This window comes from Macaca thibetana, chromosome 12 (genome assembly GCF_024542745.1).
Source record: "Macaca thibetana thibetana isolate TM-01 chromosome 12, ASM2454274v1, whole genome shotgun sequence".
In the NCBI taxonomy this organism is placed as follows: Eukaryota; Metazoa; Chordata; class Mammalia; order Primates; family Cercopithecidae; genus Macaca; species Macaca thibetana.
In genome coordinates this window covers 76,423,011-76,444,588 of record NC_065589.1, presented here as the reverse complement: position 1 = coordinate 76,444,588, position 21,578 = coordinate 76,423,011, and the positions used below count along the sequence as shown (strand labels likewise).

The 21,578-nt window shown below is 35.1% G+C and overlaps 1 protein-coding gene across 1 annotated transcript in view; it reads right to left on the bottom strand.

Moving 5' to 3' along the window:
* Positions 1-21,578, bottom strand: part of SCN7A (sodium voltage-gated channel alpha subunit 7) — a 101,903-nt gene that overhangs the window by 37,564 nt on the left and 42,761 nt on the right. Inside the window, exons 10-14 of the mRNA XM_050752824.1 lie at positions 17,942-18,148; positions 8,419-8,515; positions 5,750-5,988; positions 4,483-4,656; positions 2,385-2,741 (exon numbers count right to left, since the gene is read on the bottom strand). Of these exons, the coding sequence (XP_050608781.1) occupies positions 2,385-2,741; positions 4,483-4,656; positions 5,750-5,988; positions 8,419-8,515; positions 17,942-18,148 (1,074 nt within the window). The remainder of the gene's footprint in view (positions 1-2,384; positions 2,742-4,482; positions 4,657-5,749; positions 5,989-8,418; positions 8,516-17,941; positions 18,149-21,578) is intronic.

The following is a 21,578-nucleotide window of genomic DNA, read 5'->3' as shown; positions in this document are numbered from 1 at the left end:
TTATATCATACATATATGTATATATACATACATGCACATATATGTGTGTGTGTATATAGATAATGCCTTAGTATTTCTGCTTCTTTCCCTTTGAATTATGTGTATGTATGTGTTGTTGTTGTTGCTTTCCTCAACAGCCATAACTCTTCCTTTTGGAAACATAAATATATAATTTATTTGGGAAATTACACTTATCCCCTTATTAGTCATAGGATTTGGGTTTGATCTTATCCCATCCAGCTGTAAGGGAGAGTTATGAACAGTTTAACATAATAAATGCATTCAACACCCTGGGCAATGGAGACTAGTTAAGAATGGGCATATGATTCAGCTAATGAGATAATAGGAAAAATTGGCTGTGGCTTCTAGAAAAGAAATTCTTTCCTCTATTAGACTTGATATAACACAAAGATATGAAGTTTTAGACTGCAGCAGCCATCTTGATAAAACAGAGGATACTAGCTAGCAACGAGCACAGAGAAAAACAGAATTGAGATCTACAAAGACCTCTCTATAATGATCCCATTTAATCATTTGTGTCACACCCAAACTGAAGCAAGATCTATACCTGATATTTTGAGTTATGAGTTATGTATGCTGATATATATGATCATTTCTTGTTTCAACCAGTTATAGTGGTGTTTTATATCACTGGGAATGAGAAGTGTACTACTATAACTACAAAGGGCAGAAGATACTGAAGTATCTTTTACATGTTGGGCACTGTTCTAGGTTTTATAATAAAGAGGAGAGTTATGGTCCTTTCCCTCATGGTGCTTACAGTTTCATAAAGAACATAGAGAAGTACATTAACAATTAAATACAATGCTAATGTGACAATTGTATGACAAGGGTCTTCTCGAGGTGAAACACAAGCCATGTGGACAGGCAATGTAAAATTGAGTCTAACCTGAGATTTTTTTTCAGCCTTTTGGGAAATGTACTTGATCTTTATGACATGAGTAAAAAGAAAATACCAAGTCTTGTATTCCCGTAAGAATCATTTTTTAGTAAGCCATATCTTTTCCATAGATGCAGTGAAAGTTACTTATTCACTTAATTCACTAAAACCACTTCAGTTATTAGGAAACTTATAAGTGAAAGCTTTCTTAGTTAATATGTAACATTTTTATAGACCAGTGGTTTTCAATCTTGACTACACAATTTAATCAACTGAAGATTTTCAAAAAATCCTGATGACTAGGTCATATCCACATACCAATAAAATCAGAATCTCTAAGAATGTATTCTAGGCATCAGCATAGTTTTATTAATTCCCCAGGTAATTCCAATGCCAGGAAAAGACTGACAACAGTGTTACATTTAAGTGCTTCTTAAAATTTAATGGGCACACAAATCACCTGGGAACAGTGTTACACTGTAGATTATGATTGCATAGGTCTGGGGTCTGGGAGTCTGCATGTCTAACCACCTTCCAGGTGATGCCAATATTACATTGAGTAACAAGGTTAGAAGCTAGTGCTATCCAATGGAAATATGATGCAATCACATATGCAATTTTAAATTTGCAGTGGCCACATAGAAAACACAGAAAAACAGGCAAATTAATTTTACTAATACATTTTATTTAACAAATATATTTAGTTAAATACAATATACAATTTGTATACAATAAATACAAACATATTTGTATTTAACTAAATATATATTTAACTAAATACCAATAAATAAAGGGAGACTATTGCATTTGTATTTAACTAACAGTATTTGTATTTAGTTAAATACAAATACAGTAGTCCCCCTTTATCCAGGGCAGATAAATCCCAAGACCCCCAGTGGATGCCAGACGCAGAGGATGGTACCAAACCTCATGCATACTACATGATCTGACAGCCCAGACAGCTACTAAAGGACCGATAGGTAGCGTATACAGCATGAATATGCTAGACAAAGGAATGTTTCATGCCCAGAGCAGGACAGAGTGGTATGGCAGGAGATTCCATTACACTACCCAGAATGGCATGCAATTTAAAACTTATGAGTTTTATATTTCTGGAATTTTCCACTGGATGTTTTCAGACAATGGTTGACCACAGGCAACTAAAACCACATACAGTGCAACTGAGCATAAGGACGACCTACTGTATTATCATTTAGAAATGCATTCAACATAAAAATCATTAATGAAATAGTTCACATCACTTTTTGTGTAAGACTTCAAATCTGGTGCATATTTTACATTTACAACACATTTCAAATGAGACTAATCATATATCAGTTGATAATGGCCACATCTGGCTAGTGGGTTACTCTATTGGACTACCACAGTTACAAACCATTAGATCCCATCAATGTACATCATGAAAATACCAAACTACATTATGCCAGTTTTCAAGGAAAATGTAAAAGAACTGACTACTCACCAGTAAATTTCCAATTAAAATGACCATCAGGTAAAAAGGAATACACCAGGATTGGCCTGCAACCTCCATACAGTCCCACAAGGTCTCTACCCACTCTCCACAGAGAATTCGGAACACGTTCAGGTAGGAGTGGAAAAAGTCATGCATGTGCCAGCGTGGGAGTTGACAGTTTTGGTCTATGTGGCAAACAAATTCTTCATAATTCTGACCAAACAGCCTCATGCCGAATGCAGCAGAAAAGAACATGAATATGAACAACAACAGGACCAAGTCTCTCAGGGTCACCCATGCATTACTAAGAGACCGCATCAAAATCTGGAATGTTGGCCAATACTTCCCCAACTTGAAAATTCTCAACTAATAGAGCAATGTAAAATCAAGAACAAGAAACAAAGGATGAAAAACCTGGTCAGTGTATCAGCGTTATACACATATACATATATAGCGTTTAGAGTTTTAAGCATTATTAATATTAACTACTGAACATTCATTTTATGTAAAATTCTTAATACATCTTAAATATTTGATAATTTTGTATACTCAGTCTAAATATATCCTCTTCTACTGATGTATTTGTCAATTCCCATTAAGCATTATACTGTTACAATTCCTCTAGCTTTATATTTTCATAACTATTAGGGGAAGTATTCATTCTTTGTTTTTGCTTTTCACAACATATTGAATATTTTTCCACATTTTTCCCATATGTTGACATGAAAATGATATTGAAAGTCTTCCAGGATCCACTGGATTCTGATGAAGGTACTATCATGTATTTCCCTTTTAAAATAACATGTCAAAGACCAAACACAACATTCTAGGTTTAGTTTGGATAGTCCCCTTCCTTTCACTAGATTTTTAAAAATTTCTGTTTATACAGAACAAGATTACCTTAATATTTTTGGTCACTATATCGCAGTAAACTTACAGTCAACTAGATCTCATACATCATTTTTATACAGGCTATACCTTCCTGACACTTTCTTCTCAATTTTTGTTTGTTTGTTTGACAGAGTCTCTCTCTGTCACCCAGACTGGAGTGCAGAAGCACAATCATGGCTCACTGCAGCCTCCAACTCCTGGGCCCAAGTGATCCTCCCACCTTAGCCTCCTGAGTAGCTGAGACTACAGGCATGAACCACCACTGTGACTTTTTTTTTTTTTTTTTAGAAGTGGAGTCTCACTATGTTGCCCAGGCTGATTCCAAATTCCTTGCCTCATTTCTTGACTTTTTCTAGTGTTCAGTTGTCTTTCTGGACTCAAGAGTGAGATCTTACATTTATCTATGAAAAAAATTAATCATCTTAAATTCAGTCCATTACCAGCCTTTAAAATATTTTGATACTATCTTTTAGCACATTTTCTGCAATTGCCAGTGCTGTTTCCATAAATTTGGTGACAACACCCTGTATATATTTCTCTTATTCATTAGCAAATATTATGGATGAGGATTTAAGATAGGATTCTGAATGAGCTGCTCTCTAGGAAGTAACCATTAGAATAAGATCAAACGGACTTAATTGTTCTTAATTCCTGCTACATTCCTTCAACCTGTCACCAGAATGCAACCATGTATAACTTATCGAAAGCTTATTATTTCAATAAACATTATTCTAATAACATTACTCCTTTGTTTAATTTTCTGAGTCTCACCATTACCCTACCTCATAGACATACACTAATTTTTACCTAATAATTATTATAGTAACATTCTGCTGGCCTGACTGGTCTTCCTTTGTACCTGACATTTAGAAATACTCACCTTATTTCGGCTTCTTGGTGTCATATTAGAATTCTACTTTGGAGACTCCTAATTTTCTTGCTTTCCAAAATGTACTCAGTTACCCTGACCCTGCTTTCTAAAACTGTATCTCAAATTTCCTGCATATATGGCATTATTTCCTTTAACGTTGTGGTCAAATAACAGCATTGGAGACTGCTTACTCTTTCCTTGGCAATAAACTCTTTATATATTAATCAATTCATTTAACACTTCCAATGTCCCAATGGGATAGGTATTACTGTAGCCCCATTTTATGTCTGCAGAAACTGAGATAAACTTCGATCAAATAAAAGTTAGGTATTGGATTCTACTTACCATCCTGAATAATCGAAGAAGAGCCATTCCTTCAACATTTGCTAGACAAAGTTCTGTTAAACCATGGAACACTATTACACTATCAAAAATGTTCCAACCTACTTGGAAATACCCATATGGATGCATTGCAATTATTTTAAAAATCATTTCTGCTGTGAAAATTCCAATGAAAACCTAAATGAAAACCAAACACACAGGTGAGAATATGATTCCAAGAGCTGTATCAGAATCTTCACACAAAAACTCTGTAACACACACTGTTTACTTGTCACTGTCACATTCTTCACAGCTTCTCTGTCAAGATCTGGTTAGTTGTGGAGTCTGCATTATAAGGACAGACTCATACATTTTATTCAACAATCTAATGTCAAACATTATATACAGAATCTTTTATTATTTTAATAAAATTCATCCTAGAAGAAAACAAACGAATATTTCAGGGTGAAGACCTTTCAAGTTTGAATGATTATTTTTGAGGTACGGAGCACATACCGTACCTCAAAAGGTACGGAGGTTAATTTTTCAACCTCTGAAAAAACAGCACGAACCTATGGAAGCTGTCCTTTAAAAACTGTACTGGCAGAAATCACTAAATTGCTGTTTTGGTACCAAATAAATGTATAATTTGAAACTTGTTGCAGTTTGGCTGCTTTTATTAGTACCAAGCAACTAAACAACAACAACAGGGAAAGAAAATACATTTAAACAATATACATTTGCTTGAATGTGAACTATTTTTAAACTCACAGGAATTTGCTTTGTCTTTTGAATTGTATGTTAAAAAGGACAGGTGAATCTCAAAAATACCAGGCTAAAATGATAAGTTCCAATCCTGGGCAAAGATACATGGTTAGAACAGACAGGGCCAACTGCTGCTTTAATCAGAATTAAGAATTCAGGAGTCAGGTGCTTATTATTTCACCTCTGCCCTACTCTGGTCTATGAGCTAATGGTACCAAGAGACTGTATATTTGGGAAGGGAGGGGCAATAAAGAATTTCCATGTAATGTAACTGCCAAGCAGCTGGCTATGAATCCCAAATTTAAACTGGGGAATTTTAAATTCCAGCTGTAAAACTATTCAATGATAAGAACCTTTACAAAGCAGGGGTTGGAGAGATAAAGCACAAACACGAGGCTTCATTCAATAATTATGCATATTGCCACACATTGGAGTTACAGAATAAAATAATGGGAATAATGATGAACAAAGAAAAGTTCAATGATAAGAAACTACAAGTGAAAATAACGTACAATGAGAGTCTTACCAGGTTTCCAATGTTGAGAAGATTGTTAGTTGATTTACTCATTGGATAATGCTCCAAGGCCAGAAAACATATGTTTAAAATTATGCATATGATAAGGAAAAGATCAGTAAATGGTGCCATTACAATCCTATGGACAAATTCTTTCAATTTTGACCAACAGGGAGAACAATTCCATATCAAGAAAGTTGTCGCAAATTTATACCAATATAATGGGCATATCTTTTTGGATTTTTCAAGTTCTGAAATGAAAGAATACAAAAGTTAAACATTCTGGCCAGGTGCAGTGGCTCATGCCTGTTATCCCAGCACTTTGCGAAGCCCAGGTGGGCGAATCACCTAAGGTTAGGAGTTCGAGATCAGCCTGGCCAATATAGCAAAACCTTGTCAATACAAAAAATAGCCGGGTGTGGTGGTGCCTGTAATCCCAGCCACTCAGGAGGCCGAGGTAGGAGAATTGCTTGAACCCGGGAGGCAGAGGTTGCAGTGAGCCGAGATTGTGCCACTGAACTCCAGTCTGGGCAACAGAGTGAGACTCTGCCAAAAGAAGGAGAGAGAGAGAGAGAGAGAGAGAGAGAGAGAGAGAGAGAAGGGAAACCCTCTCTTGGGCAACCCACTTTCTCAGCATGAGGAAGCTTTCTCTCTCTCTCCTTTCTTTTTTGTCTGTTAAACTTTCTGCTCCTTAACCCACTTCACATGTGTCCATGTCGTTAATCATCTCGGCGTGAGACAACTAACCCCAGCCTTGCATTTGCAGGATGAAGCCGACTTGATCATGGTGGATAAGCATTTTGATGTGCTGCTGGATTCGATAAAAACAAGCAATGGGAAAAGGATTCCGTATTTAATAAATGGTGCTGGGAAAACTGGCTAGCCATGTTCAGAAAACAGAAACTGGACCCCATCCTTCCACCATATACAAAAATTAAATCAAGATGGATTAAAGACTTAAATGTGAAACCTAAAACCATAAAAACCATACAAGAAAACCTAGGCAATATGATTCAGGACATAGGCATGGGCAAAGCCTTCATGACTAAACACCAAAAGCAATGGCAACAAAAGCCAAAATTAACAAATGGGATCACATTAAATTAAAGAGCTTCTGCACAGCAAAGGAAACTATCATCAGAGTGAACAGACAACTTACAGAATGGGAGAAAATGTTTGCAATCTATCCATCTGGCAAAGGTCTAATATTCAGAATCTTCAAGGAACTTAAACAAATTTACAAGAAAAAACAACCCCATCAAAAAGTGGGTGAAGGACATGAACAGATACTTCTTAAAAGAAGACATTTATGTGGCCAACAAAACATATGAAAAAAAGCTCATCATCACTAGTCATTACAGAAATGTAAATCAAAACCACAATGAGAAACCATTTCACGCCAGTTAGAATTGGCCTCATTAAAAAGTCAAGAAACAACAGATGCTGGCGAGGATGTGGAGAAATAAGAACACTTTTACACTGTTGGTGGGAATGTAAATTAGCTCAACCATTGTAGAAGACAGTGTGGCGATTTCTCAAGGATCTAGAACCAGAAATACCATTTGACCCAGCAATCTCATTACTGGGTATATACTGAAGGGATTATGAATCGTTCTACCATAAAGACACATGCACACATATGTTCATTGCAGCGCTATTCACAATAGCAAAGACTTGGAACCAACCCAAATGCCCATCAATGATAGACTGGATAAAGAAAATGTGGCACATATACACTATGGAGCACTATGCAGCCATAAAAAAGAATGAGTTTATGTCCTCTGCAAGGACATGGATGAAGCTGGAAACCATCATTCTCAGCAAACTAACACAGGAACAGGAACCAAACACTGCATGTCCTCACTCATGGGTGGGAGTTGAACAATGAGAACACATGGACACAGAGAGGGGGGCATCACACACAGGGGCCTGTCAGTGGGTAGGTGGCAAAGGGAGGGCGAACATTGGGAAAAGTGCCTAATGCATGCAGAGCTCAAGACCTGGATGCTGGGTTGATGGGTGCAGCAGATCACCATGGCACATGTACACCTATGTAGCAAACCTGCACGTCCTGCACATGTATCCCAGAACTTAAATTTTAATTAAAAAAAAAATCTGTGTGTGAAAAAAAAAGCTGAATGAATTAAATTTCCTCTATTGTGTTCATGCTTGGCTGAGATAGACAAAAGAAAATGAAGCAAACTGTGTATTAGAAGAAAAATGTAGGGACATCTCTCAAAAAAACAAATATGGAACATAGTTGAGAACATTGTGACTTATAATGTCTAGATTTACATGCTTTACAAATTAATGCCTTTTGATATTGTCCATGATAAATAATTATTGGTTACACATAAAAATATAGAGATAAGTCTAGAAAGGACCTTGAGATATTAATGCTATATACCACAATCTCTATTCTTAGTCACAATTTAATATGTCAGTATGTTTTTAATGTTAAACAAAGAAAATTATTTGGTACTCTTTGGTCACTCTTTCCAATGTTTAAAACACCATGATTCTGAACTTTTTATGCATGGCTTATCCTAATATTCTCAAATATTTCTTAAATTTTTGTTGTGTTACCATCTAAGATTCTAAAGAAATTGCTGAATTTCTTTAAAAGTGAATTTTATGAGTAGTACCTTCAATAGTGAGTATCTAATTATTTAGTGCTTTACCTTCCTTATGTCTGAGAGTAGCATCTTCCAACACATCCAGTGATGTGTCTGTGGAAGTTGGTGACCTTTTCTTCATTTCTATTTGTATGGTCTTGGCCTGAAAAGGAATTTGATGGTTTAATACTGGCATCCTCTCTTTGCAGGTCCAAGACTATAAGACGGTGCACAGCCTTGCTAAAAGCTCCAGTTATTCTCCTGGAGCCTTTTCTTTTTATTAAATTGATACATAATCATTGTACATATTTGAGGGGTATATGTGGTATTTTCATACATGCATACAATCTGTAATGATCAAGTCGGGTTAATTGGAATGCACATCATCTGAAACATTTATCTTTTCTTTGTATTGATAACATTTCAATTCCTCTCCTATAGCTATTTTGAACTATATAATAAATTATTAACTAGAGTCACTGTACTACTGAACACTAGATCTTATTCCTTCTATTTAACCATATTTTTTGCACCCATTAGCTAACCTCTCTTCATATCCTCTCATACATACACTTTGCAGCCTCTGGTAACCACCAATAAACTATCTCCTTTTATGAGATCCACATTTTTAGCTCCCACATACGACTGAAAACATGTGAAGTTGGTCTTTCTGTGCCTGGCTTATTTCACTTAACATAACCTCAAGTTCCAATCATGTTGCTGCAAATGACAAGACTTTATTCTTTTTAATGGCTGAATAATATTCCATTGTGTATATACTACATTTTCTTTATTCAGGTATCCATTGACAGACACTTAAGTTTATTCATATCTTGGCTATTGTGAATAATACTGCGACAAACATGGAAGTACAGATATTTCTTCAATATGCTGACTTTCTTTCTTTTGAGTACATACCCTGCAGTGGGATCCCTGAATGATATGGTAGCTCTATTTTTAATCTTTTGAGGAACCTCCATACTGTTCCCATAGTGGCTGTACTAATTTACATTCCCACTAAGAGTGTTCCAGAATTTTTGGGTTCTATCACCTGCCAATCTTTAGGCAGTTATTAAACTGATTTAGGAGTTCTTAAAATTAAATAAAATTTTATACTGTGAGCTCTGAGATCAAATATTAAAGGAGCAAAGACCATGAAATGGTTGTGGTATGATCCATATTTACAAATAATCCAATATATAGATACAGTTTAGGATTATTGCAAAATATCCAATCAGGAAACATACTACTAAGTAATAACAGAGTGTTTTTCTAACATCTTAAATTTTGTTAGGATAATGTTAGCTTTATAACTTTGCAAATGATCTTGATAAAATAAAAAATTGTTTGGCATTGTGATAATAAGTCTTGAAGAATAACGAGCACTGGAATGGATTTGTAAGGGTTGTCTTAGATAGACCGTGTATGATATGAAATGAGTAGGACAGGCATAATTCTGCAAGAGAATTACTTATTTCTGTTTCTCATGTCTCTTGAATAATGGTTTTAAGAGATCTTCTGCTTTACTGATCTTGCATTGGTAAGATAGTTAAAACTCCCAGGCTTTGTTGTAGATATTACAAGTTCTATGCATTCATAACTCTGAGGAGTGTGACCAAAGGTGTTTCCAGTGATCAGATGTAAAACGGTATTTGAATTTAAATGTTAAGAACTAGACAATGGATGGATGATATTACACTATAGTGATCCCCAACTGTTTTTACATTTGACACATGCAAAGGATGACACTATCTGTGTATTTGTTAACTTGGGGAAAATAGGTAAAGACTGCTCTTGAATAGAGTTAACTGACACAGGGGCTGCCACTGCCCCAGCACTGAGGGAGTTAATGGTTGAGGCTTGCCAATACCCAACCCAACATTCCGGCTGGCAAATTCTGCTGTGGTATATCTTCAATGGTATAATAGATACCATGAAAATTGTTACATTATTTCACTATCAGTCAAGCCTCCTGCAATTTCACAAATACAACAGCTAGCGGAGGATAAAGCCAATCATACTGCATACTGGGTTTCCTCAGACCGATGACAGACTCTGTAGGTCTAAATTCCAGTTCCTCTTTTCTTTTTCCCCAGTAGGTAAAGTACATGAACAGACACTTCCCAAAAGAAGGTAAACTGTGGTAAACAAATATATGATAAAATGCTCAACCTCAGTGATCATTAGAGAAACAAAAGTCAAAACCACAATGAGAAATTGTTTCCCACCAGTCAGAAGGGCTATTGCTAAAAAGACCAAAATAAACAAACAAACAAACAAAACAGATGTTGGTGAGGTTGTGGAGAAATTGGAATGCTTGTACACTGCTGGTGGGAATGTAAGTTCAGTCACTGTGGAAAGCCGTTTGGAGATTTCTTAAATAACTTAAAACAGAGTTAACATTAAAGCCAGCAGTCCCAATACTGAGTATATACCCAAAGGAATACAAATCATTCCATCAAAAAGACACATTCACGTTTATGTTCATCACAGCACTATTCACAACAGCAAGGACATGGGATCAATCTAGATGCCCATCAACAGTAGACTAAATAAAGAAAATGTAGTAGCCTGGAATACTATACCACTCTAAAAGAAGAACAAAATCATGTCCTTTGCAGCTTGATGAACATGGATGCAGCTGGAGGCCATTATCCTAAGCCAGTTAAGGCAGGAACAGAAAACCAAATACCATATGTTCTCACTTGTAAGTGACAGCTAAACTTTGTGTGCACATGGACATTAAGATGGGAACAATAGACATTAGGTACTGGGGACTACTAGAGGGGGAAGGCTCACGGGTGGGCAAGAGTTGAAGGACTACCTACCAGGCACTATGCTCACTACCTGGGTGATGGGATCATTCCTACACCAAACCTCGGTGACATGAAATTTGCCCATGTAACATGTGCACATGTACCCCCGAATCTAAAATAAAAGTTGAGAAAAAAAGAGAAACTTTTTAAAAAGTAATCTAAAAGTTCAAGATGTGGATAGGTGTGGTGGCTTATGCCTGTAATCCCAGCACTTTGGGAGGCCAAGGCGGGCGGATCACGAGGTCAGGAGATTGAGGCCATTCTGGCCAACATGGTGAAACCCTGTCTCTACCAAAAATACAAAAATTAGCTGGGCGTGATAGGGCATGCCTATAGTCCCAGCTACTTGGGAGGTTGAGGCAGGAGAGTCGCTTGAACCTGGGAGGTGGAGGTTGCAGTGAGACCAGATCGCACCACTGTACTCCAGCCTGGCGACAGAGTGAGACTCCTTCTCAAAAAAGTTCAGGATGTAAGGGTTAGATTTTTGTTGTTGTTGTTTAAACTATGCTTATTCTAGAAACTATTTTTAGCTGAACTATAAGTTTACATAAAATGTAAGTTATAATTTATGCAATTTCAAATTTTCATGACATTAAAAACCAATAGAAGTAATTTTTTGTTATTAAGATCTGGCAGGGATTTCTTATATGTGTATCTCCTAAAGACGATATTGTGAGACATAGTGAATAATATCCTTGATTATATCCTTAATGGAGAGGAATTAATTACTCTTCATAGAGCTGTTTCAGATAGGGACAATGTTTGTTGGAATCGCAGTAAGAAGCAATTCAGTAAAGATAATTGTCCAGGGTGGGGAATGGGGAATAAAGTACGTGGTAATAATACTGTTGCTGATATAGTTAGTGCTCAATTATCTACTACTTTGGCTTCAACTATGAATAGATTTCAGAATATGAAATGAATAAACCACATGTCTGCTTAGTAAAATATTTACCTTGATTGAGCTTCTTACAAATATTGAATAAATGCCCACACATGGGCCAAATACTAAGGACATAGCTATTTTACAATGAAAATTGAGAGGACTGTTACTCAACACCCTTCCTTTATGGGATATTTAAGAGCTAATAAGGGCATATGCCTGAACTTTTGACAATCCAATATTAAAATTAAACTGTAAAAGGTGACTAGGATTCTTTTTCTCAAAACTAGTTTAAGTATTTTTTGGAGCGGAAGTAGTAATAAGGAAGAACTTGGTCACATGTCTTGCATTTACCTGAATATCTGACAAGTTTGTCATGAACTCAGGGTTACTCTCTCCTGCAGCCATGCTGGCCTTTTTAATTCTCTGACTCACCCTGCCCACTCCATCTATTTAGCCTGGACACATTCTTCACATTTCAGCTCAAGTGTCAGTTTCTCATAGAAACCTTCTCTGACTCAGAGAATCCGTTATAAAAGGCCTTCAAAGGACCATGTCTCTCTGTTTTATTCCACTTGCCCCAGTTTCCTTTAATTTATTAAAGCAGAGAATAATAGGGTGAACCACCAAGTAACCAATATCCAGCCTCAACAATTACTAATGTTCTATTCTTCCTTTTTCATTTATTCTTCACTCTACTTATTTTCTGAAATATTTATTTTAAATGAAATTTCAGAGATAATACACTTTTCAGATAAAATATTAAAAATATAAATAACAACACCATTATCACAATTAGCAAAATTAGTAATTCCTTAATATTAACCAGTATTCATATTATACCCAATTCATTACTCAAAAACATCACTACAGTCGATTTGTTCTAATCAAAATACAAACAAGGTCCAAATATTTTATATACTTGGCAGTTTTATCAATTATCTTGTAATTTAATTTATTTTTTCCAACATGATTTATTTTGTAAAGATTCTGGGTTGCTTATACTTTAGACTTTTTCACACTCTGTATTAGGTAGATTGTATCATTTCAGTGTAATTTAATGTACTCCTCTCTCTCTTATAGTCTCTGGGGGAAAAAAAAGCAATTGGATCAAGACGCTTATTAGACTTAACTCAAATTTTGCAAAGAATATATTGTATCTGGTATTTTGTGTTTTCTATTCCATAACAGCAGGAAACACATAATTTATTGTCCTTGAGATACAATTTAGTGTTTATGATAATTTGATAGTCTATCTATCCATTAGACCATTAGCTTCATGAAGATAGACACTCTATTTGTGTTTATTAAAACTTTTTATATCCAGTGCTTTGTACAATTGTCAATCATGGTTTAGTTAGATGAATTATGACTATCATTTTAAATGTGGCAAATATTTTTTTAAAATATTTGTATTTCTACAATTTTATATACATGATTATCTTTCTGAGATTTTGCCAGTAGTTGACAATTCATAAGAAAGTTTCACCTGCAAGGAGTGCTACTGTTTCAGCACTGAGCCTCCGCAATGAGGAAGTGAAGTGGTAAATGATGGATTCTATTCCTCAGTGTTGTGAAATCAAATATCAGTGAGTATAGATCAATCTCTGTGGCTGGAACTCCTCAGTGAGGATTAAACTCAAGAATTCATGATGGTACTTATCATATGTCTGGTGCATATTTGACCCTCAATAAACATTTTATGTGACTGCTACCGTCACTTTTATTATTCTTTTAATTATACCTAAATAGAATCAAAGACAAGAATTTTATGTTGCTGGGTGTTTCTCTATTGGAACAGCCATGCCTTCTTGTGTTTGCCTTCTTGTGTTCTCTATAATTAGTGACTGATTATTTATGAACTTTATTACCATGAATTAAATTTTATAGTGTAATAATATAAACATTTTAATATCTTGTATAATATTATGGCTAGTTCTACATTTCCCACTTTGGAGACTGAACCTCAATTTTCTAATGTGAAATATTGAGATAATTCTAATACCTCAAAGGGTTGTCACAGTAGAAAGGCAACAATGTATGTACAAATTTAGCATTGAGTCTGAAACATAGTAAATAAGCAATAAATGTTGCATGATATTAATGTTATTATATTGTTATGAGATAATTCACTCCTATGTGAATTTATTCAAATGTGAGTTTATTCAATCCGATTTTTTGAATTTTGAAACTCACATTTGAATAAATTTTTTGAATTTATTCAAATGTGAGTTTATTCAATCCGATAATTCACTCCTATGTGAATTTATTCAAATGTGAGTTTATTCAATCCGATTTTTTCCACAAAAATCGTGTTCTTAATATAGATTGCTGAGCACAATAGTTTGTGTAAAAGCTCTCTTCAACATGATGCATCATATTAACATTTCATAATAATTTTATTAATATTCTTCATAACGTTTTTCAGTTGCTCAGTATAGTGTAAGCAATGCTTAGTGCTTTACATGCATTTATTTCATTTGGACCTCACTACAACCCATAAGACAGGTACTTTATATACATTTTGCAGATAAAAAAAGCTGAAGTTAAGAAAAGCTAACAAACTTGGCAAACATCATTCATCTATAAGTAGCTAAATTGGGCTCAAATCCACATTTATCTGACTGCAGAGCTGTGCTTTTGGCCAATATGACCAATAGCTTTCCTATAATGTGAGAATATGAAGCACCTGAGCAATATCCTGGCAATTCCAGCATTGGAATTGACATCTCACTGGTTTGCAAGCAGATCAGTGACCTGTAGAGCCCTCAATTTGTTCCATTTTACATTATTTTTTCCAGTTTTTGTCTTTATAAATAAAATGGGAAAATTATTGCACAAATAGTATATACTTTTACTTCCCAGAAAATTCTGCTTGATAAAATGTCCTCGGAAACTTCCAGGAAAAGAAATGGGTTATGATTAAAAATTTTAATAAAAATCAGAAAATGTGATCCAGAGTAGAAAAGTGAGTGGAAATATTGTAAAACTGGGAAATATCCAAGTTCTTCATAAGCAGAGTTAATAAAACATTTCATCTAGGATCAGAGAAGCATTGTTACATTCTTGGATACAATTGAGTGCAGCCATAAGCCCTTAAGATTGTGAAATACCTCTTCAGAACAAATTACATGTTCAACATATCATTCAAACCCTAATCACTCAATCTGAAGGACCCTGGACTCATTTCTTAGAAACAGAAAGCTTTTGAAATTTGTTTTTCTGTGGCTTACTCATATATAATGGGAATACTCAATAGCCGTTTTTATACATGTTTTCTTCACACAGTCCACAATTGCTTCTTGTTCAATGGTATGCATGTTATGGACACAAGCAGCTATCGAGTCATTCAGTATGATCTTACATCATGTTGTTCAGATCCCACTTTTTGGTACAGTAGCTTTCTAAAGTTTCTTGACTGGTGATGACTTAATAAAAGGGTTATATACAGGGGAGTTAACATTTCCCTCTTTGACTTAGTAGGGATGTTTGGTATTAATGTACCTTACTACATATTCCACTTCGTGGCAAAGTGTATCTCGGCCCTTTACATTTCCCCCTTGTCTTTTTATGCCTTTATGAGAGGGTTCTGGGTATGGCTCCTCTCTATTTTTTGTTCTCTGGCTCAATGTAGACCTTTTTCCCATTTACCAAAAAGGTAGTTCAAGGAAGAGACGTGAGATTGCCAGGTCCTGCAGAATATTAGAAAGCTACTTCTGGTTGCTTTCTTCCATCTGGTCCCTTCTTTAAGCACACTCATGCACAGTTTAGATTTTTAAAGACAATTTTACAAAAATTCCTTAATGCTACTTCGGTCAATACTTTGAAATTAATACACCAAAGTTTTTGCTATGAGGCTAAATAATCTGGAAAAAAAAATTAAAGCACAACACTAAGCTAGTTGAAAATTACAGTAAAACATTGTTAGGTTTTATTCATCTGGATTTAATTATTTCAGGAATAAAATAATTCCCTGTACTATGATACATAGTGCATTACCTCTGGGAAGAACTAGAAAGCCAAAAAATTAATTTTATTTCTGTCTACAACTTCAGTACTGTAATTTTATCCATCCTTTTAGTACTTTCTAATTTCTAAATTATGGAAGATTCTGTCACTTTTGCATTAACACCAGACATTTTTCAAAGTTGTAGCAAAAGCAAGCTCTCTTATTGAAATATTTTTTGATCTTCTGATTACACACAGATATAAACATCTATTAGAAGGCAATGTACTCCAAGACCTTAAAAAGACACCTCTAGCACTGTGATTTTTAAGAAGCATAAAAAAAAAGAAACCATGTCATTTGCAGCAACACGGATGCAGCTGGAGGCCATTATCCTAAGTGAATTAACACATGAACAGAAAACTAAATACTGCATGTTCTCACTTACTAAATGGGGGGCTCAGCACTGGGCACACATGGACCTAATAATGGGAACAACAGACCCTGGGGACTATTAGAGGGAGAAGGGACTATTAGATGGGGAAGAGAAGAGGGAGGGCAAGGAAGGCCTGAAAAACTGCTTGTTGGGTACCAAACACTACCTGGGTGACAGAATCATTCGTACCCTAAGTCTCACTGTCACGCAATATACCCACATAACAAACCTCCACATGTAGCCCCTGAATCTAAAAGTTGAAATTTTGAGATATGTTCCATAAATACCTAGTTTATTGAGTGTTTTTAGCATGAAGGGGTGTTGAATTTTATCGAAGGCCTTTTCTGCATCTATTGAGATAATCATGTGGTTTTTGTCATTGGTTCTATTTATGTGATGGATTACATTTATTGATTTACTTATTTTGAACCAGCCTTGCATCCCAGAAATGAAGCCGACTTGATTGTGGTGGATAAGCTTTTTAATGTGCTGCTGGATTTGGTTTGCCAGTATTGTTAGACTGGATAAAGAAAATGTGGCACATATATACCATGAAATACTATGCAACCATAAAAAAGAATGAGTTCATGTCCTTTGCAGGGACATGGATGAAGCTGGAAACCATCATTCTCAACAAACTAACACAGGAACAGAAGACCAAGCACTGCATGTTCTCACTCATAAGTGGAAGTTGAACAATGAGAGCACATGGGCACAGGGAGGTGAAAAATCACACATCAGGAACTGTCGGGGAGTGGGGGCAAGGGGAGCGATAGCATTAGGAGAAATATCTAACACAGATGACAGGTTGATGGGTGCAGTAAACCACCATGGCACATGTATACCTATGTAACAAACCTGCATGTTCTAGACATATATCCCAGAACTTAAAGTATAATAATAATAAAAAGATGCTCTAATAAAGCAATTATTTAAAATTCCAAAAACTGTTGAAATTATAAAAAATTTAAAAATTTAAAACTGCATAGAAAAATAAAGAACACTACCATCACTAAGAAAAAGAACTAAAACCCAAACAAAAAAATATCATAGTATGAACCCAGGAGGCAGAGCTTGCAGTGAGCCGAGATCGTACCACTGCACTCCAGCCTGGGCAACAGAGTGAGACTCTGTCTCAAAATAAATAAATAAACAAATAAATAAATAAATAAATAAATAACAATTTTTAAAAAATCATAAGTGTGGTAGATTATTTGCCATAATAGCCACAGATTTCCTTCTTTTTATTTATACCCTTAGGAAATCCCTTTCCACCTTAACTCTAACCTTGGCCATGTTACTTGCTTTACCCACTGGACAATAACAAAGGTGACACAAGCAGAGCCTTAAAGCACTTGGCATTGGTGCTTGCTCCCCTGCTGTTTTTTGCAATCTGTGACCACGAGACCAGCGATGAACTGTCTCAACTGAGCCTAAGCCATAGAATCATGAGCAAATAAATGGTTGTTGTGTCAAGATAAAAATAAAATATATATATATATATATACCTCATCTGTTTCATTTCCTTCCTGAAGTTCTTTCCCAGTCTGTTGAAATTTTGGTTCAATCTTCTTAGATGTTTGACCAACTCTCTGCTTTTCTTCTTCATAGGCCATGGCAAGTATGCCTAAGAACAAACTTGCCATATAAAAGGAAAACCAAAAACTTACCATGACAAAAAATATCATGTAGACTTTCCCAGAGGCATAAAGTATCTAAGGAAAGGTAGAAAGTAAGGCAAAAGAGTAAAATGTTATTTATCTTCCGTGATTCTCCTATTTTAAAGTAAAAGGCAAAATTTTGTTAGGAAAATAATGTAGCCATAAATGGAATGTAATCATAAGACTGTTTAAGCACTGGCTCCACCTGAAGAAATAAATGAAAACCTTTTGAACTTGAGACATGCATGTGAAATATAAAATATATGCTGTAAAACCAAGGGAAAATTAGTAATTTAATTAACTTAGGGTATTTGATTTTTAGTCTTCATTGATAGAGAAAATACATTTGAAATAATTGTCATCTCTCGATATAGAAACTGGACAGCCTCAACATGGAAAGTTATTTTCTTTGCAGAAGAATCTTTAAATATATGAAGTTTAATGAAGTCAGAGAATGTTTGGAGATTGTTTTTTCTGATTATTACTTTATGGAAAAATCACAGCAAACTAAAAATTTAGTCTTTACAAGGAATGGAGAGCAGAATTATTTCTTTACCTGTCAGAGTATCTGCTTTGGTGAACAACCTTTAGACAAGCTACATGGGGAAGTCAAATTACCCATTTACATGAAGGCAGTGCAGTGGGTGACATTTATAGATAGCAAATTACAACATTTTAGATTGCCAAACACAGCACTGACTAGCTTTTTATTTCATAATAACTGCCTAAGACAGATCAGAAAATTAAAAGATTTTAAAAATTATAAGTAGAGCATTACAAATATAAAATATTATCCATTGATTTGACCTCATTGATCAAAAGTACATAAACAAAATTTAAGAAAACAAATGAGAAATTAAATTAACAGAAAAGTATTATCTACAGAAAATATTGTGCGGATGTAAAGAATGTTTACAGATTAATAGAAAGTTCAAACATTCAATGAGAAATAATTTCTTGACCTAGAGTATATTTGTCTTTAAAAGTATTTTTAATAAGACCTATCATCACAGTGAGTAAACTATTTAGGACTGGTTAAATATTTTCTCACTGAAGTACCTGTTATTTACCGTAGCGCATTCAGCAGTCAGGAACAGGTATTATAAAATACACTGCAAACCCCATCTCTACTAAAAATACAAAAAAAATTAGTTGGATGTGATGGTATTTGCCTGTAGTCCCAGTTACTCAAGAGGCTGAGGTGGGAGGATTGCCTGAGCCCAGGGTGGTTCAGGCTGCTGTGAGCCATGATCACACCACTGAACTCCAGCCTGGGTGAAAGAGTGACACCATCTCTCAAAAAAAAAAGTACCCTTCAGGCCATGCACATCAGTAAATAGAGTTGGTTCCAAGTATTCATGGGTTCCATTTCTGTGGATTCAACCAACCATGGGTCCAAACTATACATATTAAAATTTTATCTATATTGAACATATAGACTTTTTATCTTGTCATTATAAACAATACAGTGTAACAACTATACAGTTTCATACCATGTAAAAACATTTAGGTCAATGACCAGCAGCATATACAACAGTCATCTCAAAAGATTCTAATGGAGCTGTTCTATATAGGTATATCAATTTTTTTGTTTTTTTATACTATGTTTTTACTGTATCTTTTATATGCCTACCTATACAAATACTTAGCATAGTGTTCCAATTGCCTACAGTATTCAGTATAGTTACATGGTGTGCAAGTTTGTCGCCTAGGATCAATAGGCTACATACGCTATATAGCCTAGGAGTATAGTAGGCTACATCAACCAAGTTTGTGGAAGTACACTCTATGATGTTCACACAATGATGAAATCACCTAATGACACATTTTTCAGAATGTATCCCTGTCATTAAGTAACACATGACTGTATTTACATAGCGTTTACATTGTACTAGGTATTATGAGTAATCTCATTTAACTTATACAGGAGATAATTTATACAGGAAGTATGTAGGTTATATGCAAATTCTATGCCATTTTACATTAAGGAACTTGAGAATTCATGGATTTTAGTATCCACCAGAGGTCCTGTAACTGATCCCCCATAGATACTGAAGGACAACTATACTTTATGTTTATTATCTTATTCAATATTGCTTTCAATATACAGAAGACAAATGAAAATTAGATAGGAAAAAAGCTACCAAGATCTCACAGTCTATGAGGGAATGCCTGAATTCAGAACTTTTGCTCTCTCCACTATATAATTCTAGTGGAGCATAAAAGCACATCCTCTTGTTAGCATAAAACAGTATACAATTTCTAGTTTTATTACATTTAATTTGAAATAGAGGCTAACTGTGACCTCTATTTCAATGCTTTTTATGAATATAAAATGAAACATTATACACGAAGATCTTAGCACATCCCGAGTTCCCAATAAATATTAGCTATACTGTAAATATAACTTTGTTCCCTGAGGGTTGATACTGTTTTGTCCCTTTCTGTACCCACAGCATACCAGAATACTTGGATAAAATAAATATATTTTGAATTAATAGAAAACAATAATCTCCAAAACATACACTATACTCTTTGGGAAGAATTGTTAAATTTCCCTATTCATAATTAGTTCAGTTTAAGGCAATGTTCAGCGTACAAATCTAGACAAAATCAAAACAAACTCTATCTACATTAGTCAGTAAAAAGTTGGAGTACACTATTCACAATAGCAAAGACTTAGAACCAACCCAAAGTCCATCAATGTTAAACTGGATAAAGAAAATGTGGCACATATACATCATGGAATACTATGCAGCCATAAAAAAGAATGAGTTCATGTCCTTTGCAGGCACATGGATGAAGCTGGAAACCATCATTCTCAGCAAACTAACACAGGAACAGAAAACCAAACACCACATATTCTCACTCGTAAGTGGGAGTTGAACAATGAGAACATATGGACACAGGGAGAGAAACATCACACACCGGGACACCTGTTTGGAGGGTGAGGGGAAGGGGAGGTATAGCATTAGGAGAAATACCTAATATAGATGACGGGTTGATGGGGTGCAGCAAATCACTATGGCACATGTTTATCTATGTAACGAATCTGCACATTCTGCACATGTATTCCAGAACTTAAAGTATAAAAAACAAACAAAAACTTGGAGTACAACAATGAAGATCCTGAAGGCCCTAACAGCAGGACACTTCCAGACTGTTTCCCTATTTCTTTGGTAGAGGGAAAGAACTATCTTAAAACAATTGCTAATGAGAAAATTAATTCATACATTTTGGGGGTAATAAGTGAAGGGCAAAACCTGTATTATCATAGCATATACTGTGATATAGCCCATACAAATTCACTTATATTTTTATTAAAGTTCCATTAAGCATTCTATGTATAGATGCTGAGAAAGCAACAAAAATTAAAATAAGACAAAAATTCTTATTTTTTTTTTCTTAGATAGATAAAAAGTTAGCAGGTAGTTTCTCAGGCAGTTCGTCTCTAAGTGGGAAAATAGCTGGACAGGCAACTAAA